Source organism: Castor canadensis, chromosome 15, assembly GCF_047511655.1.
Source record: "Castor canadensis chromosome 15, mCasCan1.hap1v2, whole genome shotgun sequence".
NCBI lineage: Eukaryota > Metazoa > Chordata > Mammalia > Rodentia > Castoridae > Castor > Castor canadensis.
In genome coordinates this window covers 97,154,939-97,168,265 of record NC_133400.1, presented here as the reverse complement: position 1 = coordinate 97,168,265, position 13,327 = coordinate 97,154,939, and the positions used below count along the sequence as shown (strand labels likewise).

The window sequence follows — 13,327 nt, the reverse complement described above, 5'->3', positions numbered from 1 at the left end:
TCACAACCATGAACTTGAACCCAACATCCTAAATCACACTACTGATTAAAGAGAGCTTTATGCAAAATACATGAGAAACATTAATTTTCCAATGAGAGGACTCAGGGAAGGGAGAAGATATCTTCTGAGTTAGATGTAGAGATTAGTGTCAAAAGGAAATTCCTACTGCAGGGGAAGTGTATCTGATGTGGTTCAGTATAGAAGGAGTTGAATGATGGTCTATCATGTAGTCAGGCTAAATATAGGGTACAGGTCAAAGACAGCAGTCACAGATGAAGGCAGAAGGATGAAGACAAGACATGGAATGTCTTGAAAACCCAGCTAAGGAACAAGTATAAATGTGCAGGGAAGCTTTAAAACCAGATCTCAATGTGTGATGAGTTTACATAGCAACGTAACTATGGCAACAGTGGGAAGGAACAGATTTTAGGAGGAGAGTGCTGGGAGGTGGAGAGTCTAGTTGAGAAGCTTTGGAAAAATTGTTATTTTCTTTTCCCTGAAGAAGGATGGTGAAGATGGAAATTTAAAATTGTGAGCGATTTTATGTTTAAAGCAAAATATGTCTGGTGATCACTTAAGATTAAGAGTATTCATTTGTAATTGGCTGACATTGGAAAAAGTTGAAAGCATAAAACGTTGGTGAAATTGAATGTAACCGTATATGATTAATTGGAACTGCAATTCATTTCCTAGTTTTTAAGCAGAATGCTTAGATTTTCTAGATTAAACATGAACTCGGTATTTGAGTTACATTATCTCTGCAGTATTGTTCTCAATAAACATCTGAAAATGGAATTTATTATGTTCCCTACAAGGTTTTATTACAGTTTGAATTGCTCTATTATAAATAATATGTTTAAAAGGTGCATGGTTGGTACCAGTTATTTTTTGAAGTATGATATCAATACACCTAACATATTCTAGGTACGTGAAAGGTTTTGGAAAATAGCCTGCCTTCCTTGCCACTTGCCATACTTCATGATTTCCAGACATAATTAGAGCTTGACTGCCCTCTAGTGTGAGAATTCTTTCCTGAGAATAATCTTTAATTGTGCAGTCCATAGCTCTGATTATACATCTTTTTTTGTGTGTGTGGTACTAGGACTTGAACTCAGGGCCCCCACCTTAAGCCACTCCACCAGTCCTTTTTTTTTTTTTTGTGAAGGGTGTTTTTGAGATAGGGTCATACAAACTATTTGCTGGGGCTGGCTTTGAACCATGATCCTCCTGATCTCTGCCTCCTGAGTAGCTAGGATTACAGATGTGAGCCACGGCACCTGGCTTCATATTGTGCATCTTTTAGATTAGTTTAGGAGAGGTTACAGGGATGATTTAAGGAAACAGCCCTCTGTTTCTTGAGAAAAATGAATAAAAATTTCACTTTTCCTGTTTTAGTATGGCAGCATTGAGAACTAGTTGCTAGCAGCACCTGCCTTTTCCTGTCAGAAAATCTGTTAGTATTTTTTCCTTAAAAAGCTACATATTCAGTAATAGACATAGAATTTTTACCCTTCACCACAGAGATAATTTCCTTCTCTTCTTCAGAGAGCTAGCCTAGGTTTTGACAGGCAAACCAGAAGATGTGCTTCAGCCGTCTGTTCTATAATTGCCACCGCTGTCATCAAAAGCAGCAGTAATCTCAACTATTTGGGAGGCAGAGATCGAGAGGGTGATGGTTTGGGGCTGGCTTGGGCCAGAAGTTTGCAAGACTCCATCTCAACCAATAGCGAGGTGTGGTGGCGTGCACCTGCCATCCCAGCTATGTGGGAGACTTAGATAGAAGGATCCCTTTCCAGGCCAACCTTAGCAAAAGCATGAGGCCCTATTTGAAAAGAACCAAAGCTCCTAAAAGGGCTGAGGATGTGACTTGAGTGGTAGAGTGCCTGCCTAGTAAGTGTGAGATTCTGAGTTCAATCCCCAGCCCTGCTAAAAAGAAGAAAAAAAAAAAAGAAGAAAGAAAAGCGCAAAGTGCAGCTGTTGATTGATTACTAAAACCCAGAATAGGAGCTACTCAATGATACAGCCCATCATGGCACCTACTGACCCAATGGTTAAACTGTCCTTAAACTTCTATTATTTGTAAGGTGTTACCCAAATCATATAAGGGAGCAAGGAGAACAAACTCTCACCCAGTGTCTACTTACTCCATGGGAAGAGCAGGCCATAGCTTTAGGAAGTCCTCACTTCCCTTCTTCAGGGTCCTAGGCCCGTATAGGCACTGACATTCCTGTGTCTGATCTAATGCAGACCTTAGCTGAGGTGACATTCCCTTTGTTGCATCAGATCAGTGGGCCTTCAGCCCTGTTCCCTGTGATTTCTGTGGGGCTTTGCCTTCTTGTGGTCATTCTGCTCCAGGTTCTTGGTCTGAAGTTTCAACCTTCTGGCCTCAGCCTCCCAGTATCTCCTTCCCCACAGCCCCCCATACACCCTCACACCACTTTCCCTTTCCCCCACCCCCTCACCTCCCAACTCCCCCACAAGCCTACCCACCCACCCCCTGGCACTCACACCACCCATTACAAAACCCACACCCACTCACCCTTCCCAGTCCCCCCCGTACCCCACATACTCCACACACCCACACGCTCACCCCCCACATCCCTACCCCTAATCCATCCCCCATGACACCCTGCCTTCCACATTAACTCCTGTGTACTCCCCTGGTCCTAGACTTTTATATATTCCTCCCAGAGCTCTTAGTCACCTATTTGAGTGAGCAGCAGATCACATGGAAAATGAGGGAGAGTGGAGAAGTTCTGCACCACATCAAGAGTCCTTAGACATCCTGGGGTACAAATTCAGGGTCTGCCATGTCTGCTGTTATGACTTTCCCTCTTTCCCACCTTTTCCCTTTTCCATGTCACCCATGGATGTCTGCTCCAGTCTTCTGCAGAGCGGTTTTGCTACCTAGTCCTTCCAACCACACCCTCAAGTTCATGTGGTCCTCCATCGCCAAACCAAGGAGCAGCTTGTATATTTCTTCCTCAGCAAGCTAGTTCCCTCCTGAAATGGGGCAAAAGGAGGAACCCCCTTCCTAGGCAGGGTTACCCCTTCATCCCCAGCCTCTCCCAGGGAAGCCTTGGCTGGGTTTCCCCTGCACCCTGTGATCCACCTGCCATGGTTGAGTGCAGAGGGGAAAGCACTTGTAGACAGCACAGGACGAGGATGGGAGGTGACCCGGGTCATGCTCCCTGGGTGTGGGATATCCTTCCTACTTTCCCGATCACCTGATGATCACCAGTCTCTACACCCCACAGCCGCCAGAGCCGAGATGTGCAGCAGCACCGGGGAACGGTTTCGTATCTTCCGGGCAGAGAAGACCTATGCGGTGAAGGCAGGGCGGTGGTACTTTGAATTTGAGGCTGTCACTGCTGGGGACATGCGGGTTGGCTGGAGCAGGCCGGGCTGTCAGCCGGATCAGGAGCTTGGCTCTGATGAACGCGCCTTTGCCTTTGATGGCTTCAAGGTGAGTGCCCTGCTGGGGACCTGGACGGGGCTCCATGTGGCCAATGCGGGTCCCTGGGGTGCCCAGTGCGATCAGGACTTCCCAGCTCAGGCCTTGAAAGTGCAAAGGAAATCTGTGCTCCTGGAAGGCCCAGAGCTCTTTCTCCTGCCCCACCACTGCTGTGAAATTCACCACAAGGCTGGAGAGAAGATGAGTCATCTTTGCCTATCAAAAGTCTTAAGGAAGCTGGGCAAAGAACCGGGCATGGTGGCACTCACATCTGTAATTCAGCTAGGTGGGAGGTCTAGATAGACAGGAGGATTGTGGTCCAAGGTCACTCAGGGGAAAAAGTACAAGATCCTATCTGAAAAATAACTAAAGCAAAAAAGAGCTGGAGTGTGTGGCTCAAGTGGTAGAGTGCCTGCATAGCAAGGTTCCCAGTTCAAACCCCATAGCTCTTTAATAAAAACTCCTGGGATGGTGGCATACATCTATATTTCCAGCTCTCTGGGGGCCGAGACAGGAAGATCATGAGTTCAAGGCCAGCCTGGGCTACATAGGGAGACTGTCTCAAAAAAAAGGTGTTAAAAATACATGTACCAAGTTAAATGTAATAAAAAGTGTTCATGGTACGTACACGAAGTTAAAATGTATGTACATTTACACAGTAATTCCATCCTCCAGTAAGAATGAGTGTTATGTGTATACAGGTAACAACCCACACTAGAGTAGGATGGTAGGTACCCCGAGACTGGGATTGTAGGGCCAGGAGGAATGTGGCGAGGTTATCAGTGGGGACTAAGTCCTAGGTAAGCAGGAGCAAGAAGTTGTGGTGTGTCGTTGCAACGTAGGTGAGTCTGCATACCGACAGTGTGTATTTCACAAAACTAGAAGAAAAGAAATCACCTCAAATTCTTCACTGTAAGGACATAATAAAAGTTTGAGGAGACAGATGTGTGTAAACTCTGTATCAAAATAAATGGTGCCCCTTAAAATCTGAACATTTTTATGTATCAATTAAAAATCACATTTAAAAATAGCCCCACAGAGTGGGTGGCAAGGGAGGGGGTGGGGGCAGGGGGGGAGAAATGACCCAAGCCTTGTATGCACATATGAATAAAAATAAATAAATAAAAATAAAAATAGCCCCAAGAATGCTGCTGGTGACATTATTTACAATGACAGTTTTCCTTTTCAAGGGTACTAGTGATTTCATTTCTGAAGCTGGTCAAGTGCTTGTTTTGTTATTTATTTACGTATTAAATAAATGTTTAAGGGTTATGTTCCATGTATCAAGTGTTTCAAATTTAAAAATGTATCACTATGTTCATAGCTACAATGAGATAACAATTAACAAATTTTGGGGGGCAGTACTGGGGTCTGAACTCAGACTCGTGCTTGCTAGTCAGGCGCTCTATCCCTTGAGCCATGAGCCCTGCCATTTTGCTTTAGTTACTTTTTGGATAGGGTCTCAAAGCTGTGCCCATGTGTTCACTGGAATGACAGGTGCATGCCACCACACCCAGCTATTGGTTGAGATGGGACCGGGATCTTGCTAACTTTTTGCCAGGGGCTGACCTTGAACCTCAGTCCTGCTCAATCTCAGCCTCCTGAGTATAAAACATTTCAAAAACTAAAAATGTATGTGTTCTCGTGACTATAATGAGATAATAGTCACTTTGTGTTGATTAAATTGCGTTGATTTCTGATTTTCATCATTGAATTTGTATTCTTCTTCACATGGAGGTAAAGCCACTTTTCAGTAAGTAAAAAGGAAATTAGAATCACAAGCAATCTTGAAGAAACTGACATTTGGGTATTTCAAGTGTGTCATGCCCTGTGTGGGAAGCATTTCTAGGTAAATGAGGAGAGTTTTCCCATTTTGTTTTGACAAATCACATTTCCTGAATCCTGAAAGTTTAACATTTTTTTTTGGTGTGGGGGGTTTGAATCAAAATCAGAAAAATTTATTTAAAATTTTAAAAGCAAATTATCAGCTAGAATGTGGCTTTGGCTTTATTCTCGCTGAGGGTCAGATGTATGAAATACCCTTCACCCCAGTCAGATAACAGGCAAGGTGGGGCCCCAGTGTGGGGACAGCACAGGTAGGCAAAGGAGACTGCCAGAACTGGGTAAGCAGGTTCTTAATTCATACCTCTTGATACTTAAGTGTTTTTTTAATACAAAATGTTATCTTGAGAAGGATTTTAGCAGTTTTGCACAGTGACTGTCCTGTTATATATCAGTTCACAGTGGAGATGATACTTAAGCACAAAGGTAAAAGACTTATCTGACAAAATAGTAGAACTAATTTTGTCTCTATAAACTGGTGGAGTACACATGTGGACCCAAAATTCACATCTGAATGTATTTATAATATAAGATTACATTTCTGTATTTAAGGAAAGTCTGTCATTTATATTCAGTGTTTGCTTTGCTATTTTAGAGCTCTAAGAATATTTTGAAGTTGGATTGGAAGCTTTTGGTTTTAGTATGTAACTACAAAGCAACTGGATTTCTGTTTTGTTCAAGTATCATTGCCATTGGCTCTAAGGAATGGAATTTTATTTTGAGATAGATAAAAATTTGAGTGTTATTTTCAATGATAAATTGACAGCTAGATTCTCATCTCTTAATTCTTCATATTTGTGACAGTGTGGACAAACAGCCCAGATCCAAGAAAGGATTCATCGTAGCAGAAAAAAATAAATGTTATAAAGACATACAGCTTTTCTTTTAACAGAAAGTCTGAGGATTATTATTTTTCTTTTTAAATATTAGACTCAAGATCATGGGTGTTGCTGAAGCTTCCCTAGCCCTTCCCATTAGCACTGAGGGTTTAGAATTCCTAGCTCCTGTGTCTGACGGTCACTGCTCTATCCTGGTATCCCTGGCCGGGTCCATCCTGTGCTGCTCCTAATAGAAGTTCTGCCAGTGAGTGGTGGGTGGGTGCTGTTCCCCTGGCTGGCTGTGACAAGGACTCTCCTGTCCTCTGTAGGCCCAGCGGTGGCACCAGGGCAATGAGCACTTTGGGCGCTCTTGGCAAGCTGGCGACATCGTGGGCTGCATGGTTGACATGAATGAGCACACCATGATGTTCACCCTGAACGGCGAAATCCTGCTGGATGACTCGGGCTCTGAGCTGGCCTTCAAGGACTTTGACGTTGGGGACGGTGAGTGACATGGCGCAGCTGCTGGTCCTCAGGGCTCTGGTTGAGGGTGAGCAGGCAGACAGTTACAGCTCCAAATCACAGGGTGCCAGGTGCTAATCTGCTCGGACACCCTTGAAATTGCCTTAGCAGAAATGCTGTCTTACACTTCTTAGCTGGGATTTTGATAAGGTGGAAATGGCTTTTTGAGGGTAAAAACACAAATGGCAGGTGAAGGGATGGTGCTCCATCCCACAGTCAGTAACTTTTCATTGAGGACTTCCCTGGCTAACCAGTTGCTATGCAGCCTTTTCCTGCTGATTCACTTCTCAAAAATGGAATGAGAATCCACCAAGGGTCAGGCCCTCTTGGGAGCTACAGTGACAAAACTGAATAAAGCCCTGTGCTATCTTTACATGGATTATAGTTAGCTAGAGGAGGTTGACACTTGTGTAACTTGTGATCAGTGGGCAAATTCTACAATAAGGAAATGCAGAAAGAGCTATGTGAGGTCAGGAGCAAATGCTTCTGACCATGGGGGCCTGAGGTGACCTGTCAGCAGAATGTGAAGGGAAGATGGTGGCATTGGTGAAGCATAGAAGCCGTTTGCTCTTCAGAGCTGCACTGCCAATATGGTGGCCCCTGGGACTGGTTAGACTTAGTGTAAATCAGGGAAAGTTAAAAATTGAGTTTCTCAGTCACAATAGCTACATTTCAAGTATTCCTTACCCACAGGTGGCTGGTTGCATCCCCTACTGGACAGTGTAGGTATAGACAGTCCCATCATGCCCCAAAGTGTTCCATGTTGCTTTAGGGCATTGGAACAAGAAAGTATTTAATAAGCATTTGTATAAATAGCTCATTTCAAATTGAGCTAGTGCTTTTTTCAAAATGGCTTTTCAATGTATACCATAGATGTATATTTATTTGCATCTATGAATATATTTGCATACATACTCATTTTATGATACCTCTCAGTTGGCATTGACTTGTTTACTTATTTATTCTCTTTCAGTACTGGGGGTTGAATTCAAGGCCTCATGCTTGGCTAAGTGCTATACCACTTGAGTTATTTCTCCAGTCCTTTGGCTTTTTGGTTTATTTTTCAGATCAGGTCTCATGCTAACTTTGTTCCAGTGAGCTTTGAACTGTGATCCTACTGTTGCTGTCTCCCAGGTAGCTAGGATTACAGACATGTACCACCATGCTCAATGCAATTGGTATTTTAAATATTCTATAAGCTTGCTGATCCTCAGAATCTTAGCCAGTTCATTGCTGCATTAAGTTCTGTATTCATTCATGGAGCAATCTTTTGAGCAGATACAGCCCTCATTTCTTAAGCACAGAGTTACAAAAATAGAAGAATTTTGCATTTCTATTACTTTATGTTTTTAACAGCTGTACCTCTAGGTGGTAAAATTGGCACTCTAAAATCCTCCACTACTCCTGGGTGTCAACATATGGGGAAGGTCGTAGTGGTATTTTTTTCTCACTGTTGTCTGTTTGTACTGGCCACTACAATGGATATGACTTAAGATTTTATTTTTCAAATCAGTGTTATTGAAAAATGCTTGGTTATTTATGCTTTCCTTATTTGTAAGTTAAAGATGTTTAAATTGGTGTGTGAGTTGTGTTTGTGTAGATGTTCACAGCATACACAGAGTTTCACAGGACACCCATGCACACTGTTCAAGGGCTTAACAAATACTAATGACACAGAACTGTTGCACAGCTCAGTCACCCGTGAATGGATGGGAGGGGATCTGAAGAGTGGCACACTTGTATGACTAACTTTGTTTTTTGACTTTTTACTCCGTAAAATTTTCAGAAACTTTTAAATGATTTGCAGGTCCTAGGAAAGTATTTCTTTGGTCTTCAGGGCAGGTTTTAGCTTTAGGTAGCCATGATTATTAGCTGATGATTTTGTAGAGGTCAGTCATAAGTGTGAATTTTCTGCCGCTGAAGGACTTCAGAGTTTTTTTCCCATCTGTGACTGTGCAGGTCCTTTCGGTAGTGGAATCTCTTACTCCCTCCCCCTCCAAATTCACTTCACATGGCTTTCTATAAGAAGGTCCCTAATTTGCCCCATAGAGGTCTCTCTACTGAGAGAGTGCCACCTGGGGCTCGAATAACCAAGTTTGAAAAACTGTTAATTTAGGACACATGTATATTTTTCAACAACGGATTACACCATAGTTGCAAATGTACTAAAAAGCTTCATAAGTGATTTGTTTTCAAATTTTTCTTATATCTGGGCTGTCATTATGTCTGTGTTATGCATGGTTTGGCATTTTTTGCCATCTTTTTGATTCCTCCTTGCTGCTGCAGAGATGGTTAGCTCAATTGTACATACATTGGTTATTATGAGAATCATAAGAACTGTGTGGTAAGATACACCTGGAAGCTTTATATGTATAGTACATATGTGCACACATGTATGCGTATGTATGCGTGTACATACAGACATGTGTTGTAGATCCCTGGTGAGGCATAGCTGATAAGTTTTCTTGGTTGGAGGTTAGTAGGTGTTGTAGTATTTCAGTAGCACTAACTAGATAGCAAAAAAAAAGCAGATGGGAGTGAGACTGTGCCGTGAACAAATGGTTATACCAACCCACAGTTCAGTTCCATGTACTTGAGCTTCTTGGAGAGGATGTAGAATTCTGAGTGCATCTGCAGAGCTTTTGAGAGTGACCTAGTAGAGAGGGAGGAATTGATAATAAAGTCTGGAGAAGAGGTATTACTGCTGAGGAAAGGAGGCCGTGATGTGCTGCAAGAGTGGATGACATCAGAATGGTTTTTCAGTTTCAGCACAGAAGGAAGTGGTGAGGGTGAAGTCCTGGTAGCCTCTATCCTGGAACAGGTGGTGTGTGTGTGTGTGTGTGTGTGTGTGTGTGTGTGTGTGTGTGTGTGTGTGTGTGTATGTGTGTGTATGTGTGTGTGTGTATGTGTGTGTGTGTGTGTAGCACCCCAGGATTCCCTTTGTTCCTGTCCATCTGCATCAGCTCCTGGTGGTATTTGGTCACTTCATGTTTCCTGTGGTCCTCTGAGGCCTCCCATCTCCTCCTCTGGAATCTTGTTTCTTTCCCACATTCCACCTTCTGCCTATATAAAAGATTTCTGAGCAGAAATTTGTTCTGATGCAGCCCTCCCCTCTTGGAGATCCATCTTACTGAAGTCTCCTCTCCCATCCTGTGGTTTTGAGAAGGAGGTGGAAAGCAGCCATGTTCTTTCTCCCGGTGCCTGTCCTGCCTCCATCCTAGATCAGCCTGAGACTTCAGGACCAGGAAGAGTCCTGCAGTAAATGACTTGAGCAGCATGCTGCTGGCAACAATGGGAGATGGGCTTTCCCATCTGGGCTTGTCTCTCCTTGCTACTTTGTGCCATCAGAAGGGCAAAACCTCAAGGGGGTGAGGATTGATATAAGCAAGCAGGAAAGAAGCTAGGAAGGCATGACTTTTCCCCGTAGGTTTCTGCAGAAGTAGAAGGGAATTTTGTGGCTCACACATGACCCAGCCCAGCTCACCAATTAAAAAAATAAACCTCTTAGAACTTGAGTTCCAAAGACCAACTAATAACAAATGGTGCTTTTGCCTTGTCTGTGACCTTTTTCACTATCTGAGGATAACTTACTTCTTAACAAAGTATATTCAGAGAGCAAATTTCTATAGGTCAAAAATCGATCATTAATTTCAATAGGAAATTGTGGATTTGTGTTTCTGAGCCACCAAATCAAACCTTATTAATATTAAAATAATACTGTGTCACCCTAAAATTAAGTTGACAGCTAGCATAGTTTTCGCTAAACTAATATTGCATTCTATTTTTTTTGTTCTTCGATTTGGTTGCTTCCTTGCTCTGCTAAAGCTTTCTTCAGCATCACATAGTATAAACTCCAGATTCCTTCACAAAATACAGAAATTAAACCCAGTATTTATGCACTTCAAACTCAAGTATGAGAAACACACACTGAAAACAGCAAAAGGAAAGCTAAAAACAATCCCATAAGGTCAAGGGAGTACTAGTGAGAATGTGCGATTACACCCTCCCCAGCGTCGTGGTGCTGATGTCACAGGAGAATGACGCGTGCAATCTTCTCTGACACAGAGCTCCTGCTCCCCACATATGTTGAATGAAGAACGCACGCAAAGCAAGCCAATTCTTACTACTATGAGGGTGACTAACTGTCTCACTCTGCTGCTATCTGGCTCCTCCTGATATGTGTGCAATTCCAACTGTTGTTATGGAGGAGGGGGGGAGGGGAAGGAGAGGGAGGAGGAGGAGGAGAAGGAGAGGGAAGAGGAGGAAGCAGAAGGAGGAGGAGGAGAAAGAATGCTTTTCAGGAGTACTAAATGCAATTCCACTGAGTAGAATTCAAGTTCTTGTAATTCAGGAGTTAATTCAGTGTTTGTTGGGGCTCAGAAGACATGGCTTTGGAGGAGGTGTGTCCTTTGGTGAATAGACATCCTAAATAGCTGTGACCCCATCATGCCTATTATGGACTAAATTGTATTCCCCCAAATTCATGTGTTCAAAGCCCTAGCCCCAATGTGCCTGAATTTAGAAACAGGAGCCTTTAAGGAGGTCATTAAGGTCACATGCGGTCATAGAGTGATGCCTTAAGCCTTATGGGTTGTGTCCTTGTAAAAAGAGGAAGAGATACCAGCTGCCCCAGGGATGCAGTGTACATAGAAAAGACACAGCCCGAAGGCTGCCATCTTCACACCAAGGAAAGCGGCCTCAGGAGAAACCAACCCTGATATCAGACACTTTGATCGTGGACTTCTAGCATCTAGACTGAGAAAATAGAACTCTGGTTAAGCATACTTTGTGACAGCCCTGGCTGTTGACCACGCCACCCCCTCCACCTTTCTGTCCCTTATGGATCTACTATTCTCAGTTTGCTCTTTGGGGCAGGGCTGTCTATTACCAGTAGTTTGAAGAGCTAATTCTCTCCTTGATTTAAAACAAGTGAAGGAGTCATGAAAACCTTACCATTTGGGATCCGGTGAAAGAGTAGTCACTCACACCTGGACGTTACCTGCATTTTACAGAGTGTGCTATGGGGACCGGTCTGTCTTGTGCTTCATTCTACTGGAGCCTCAGCAGCCTGTCTTCCCTCCTGTAAGCCAAGGCAACCTTGGAACCCCATAGCCATAACGGTGTTTTCCAACCCAGAAACCACACTTTCACTGCCATATCTACCATCTGAAGACACAGTGATCACAACCGGATTCCTTGGACTGTCAGACTCCTGGGATTCCTTTCCATGGGAGAAAAACAGAAGAGTACTTTTACAATTAAAATAACTGCACAGCTGTGGGCAGAAAAGACCTCTAATGAAAGCAAGGACAGATAATTTTCCATTATCACTGGTATAAAGAAAAGGAAAGAAACCAGGATAAAGAATAGTCTATGGATGCGTGTGGCTTACCCATGAATGTCTCCAGCAGGGAGTGAATTTAGGCTAGAAGCTCTGTGCCATCCCAGGCATGTACCTGCCTGGCTCTTCCACATCACTGTGCAGTCTGCTGTTACTGGACAGTCCTAGGAAAGTAACTTGGGAATCTCCCAAATTAAAACCTAGCACTTGTCTGAGGAAGGAAGAAGTCAGGACTATGACCCTGACTTCTGCAGTGGGGGAATCCACTCAACCCAATGATGAAAATGATTCCTTTTTTGATGCTTTGGAAAATAGCCTCTCTGTTCTCATTTTGGTGAGAGGGAGCAGCCATTGGAGATGGCTTCTTTCAGTCCTAAAGATCCCAGAGATCCAGGCAAGGGTTATTTGTGCTGGTATTTGTTTTATCCTCCCCTTCAGCATTCTTTATTCAAATCCTGGCACCCATTTGATTAGATACAGGACCCTAGACAGTTGATATCATAGTTGTTTCCTCATCTGGAAAAACGGGATTATTATTAAATGAATAATATATGGGCATATGAGATTTACCTGGCACATAATAGACTACAGGCAAGTGTATGATTCCTTTTCTTCTGATTCAAAATTCTGATTTTTAGTAAGTATACTGTTGGCTGTTTTATATATTATAATATTGGCCATTTGCTTAGTTATTTCAGAAGTGTTAAAATCTGAAATCATGTGTCCTTAGGAAAAGCTAGCATGCCGGTGATCCATTTAATCTTCCTTTTGCTGCAGCCCCAACCATGTCCTGTGATGCCATCCTTGGTTGGACTTGTGAGCTCCTCATGTACCCCTGTGCAGTAGGAAGGGGAGGCTCAGTCTTGGAGAAAGTTAAAAACTGCTGAAGCCATCTGTCCTTTGTTGGAAGAAGCAGCTTCACCATAAGTTGTAGCTACTGTTTTAACAGATTTACAAATTGGGTGGGTCTGGCTCAGGCCCAAGAACCGATTGGGTTCATGTGCACTAATTTAAGAGTCACTGCTAGGAAGACTTCCCTTTGATATTGTCACGCTCTGTTGTTCTAGGGTGTCAGTTAAGGTAACTGGAACAGAAGACAGAGTTCAAAGGACAGGAAGGGAGGACTAAAATTTTACATAGGCTGGGTGCATGCATGACTTTGTGGAAATCTGTTTTATGTGTTGAATATTTGTATGTATGGCTGCTTCATAGTAATAAAGAATTGAAACCCAGCTATCAGATTTTGCTATGCAGTAATGATTAATAATGACTCCATTTATCAATCTATCTTGTACAATTTGTGCCAGTCTTGTTAGCATTTATTATTCCCTGATATTACATGATAACTAT

The 13,327-nt window shown here is 43.0% G+C and overlaps 1 protein-coding gene across 13 annotated transcripts in view; it reads left to right on the top strand.

Moving 5' to 3' along the window:
- Window positions 1-13,327, top strand: part of Ryr2 (ryanodine receptor 2) — a 591,935-nt gene that overhangs the window by 379,142 nt on the left and 199,466 nt on the right. For all 13 annotated transcript variants that reach the window (XM_074056805.1, XM_020157460.2, XM_074056803.1 and 10 more), the window contains 2 exons: window positions 3,258-3,466; window positions 6,444-6,618. In XM_074056805.1, the coding sequence (XP_073912906.1) occupies window positions 3,258-3,466; window positions 6,444-6,618 (384 nt within the window). The remainder of the gene's footprint in view (window positions 1-3,257; window positions 3,467-6,443; window positions 6,619-13,327) is intronic.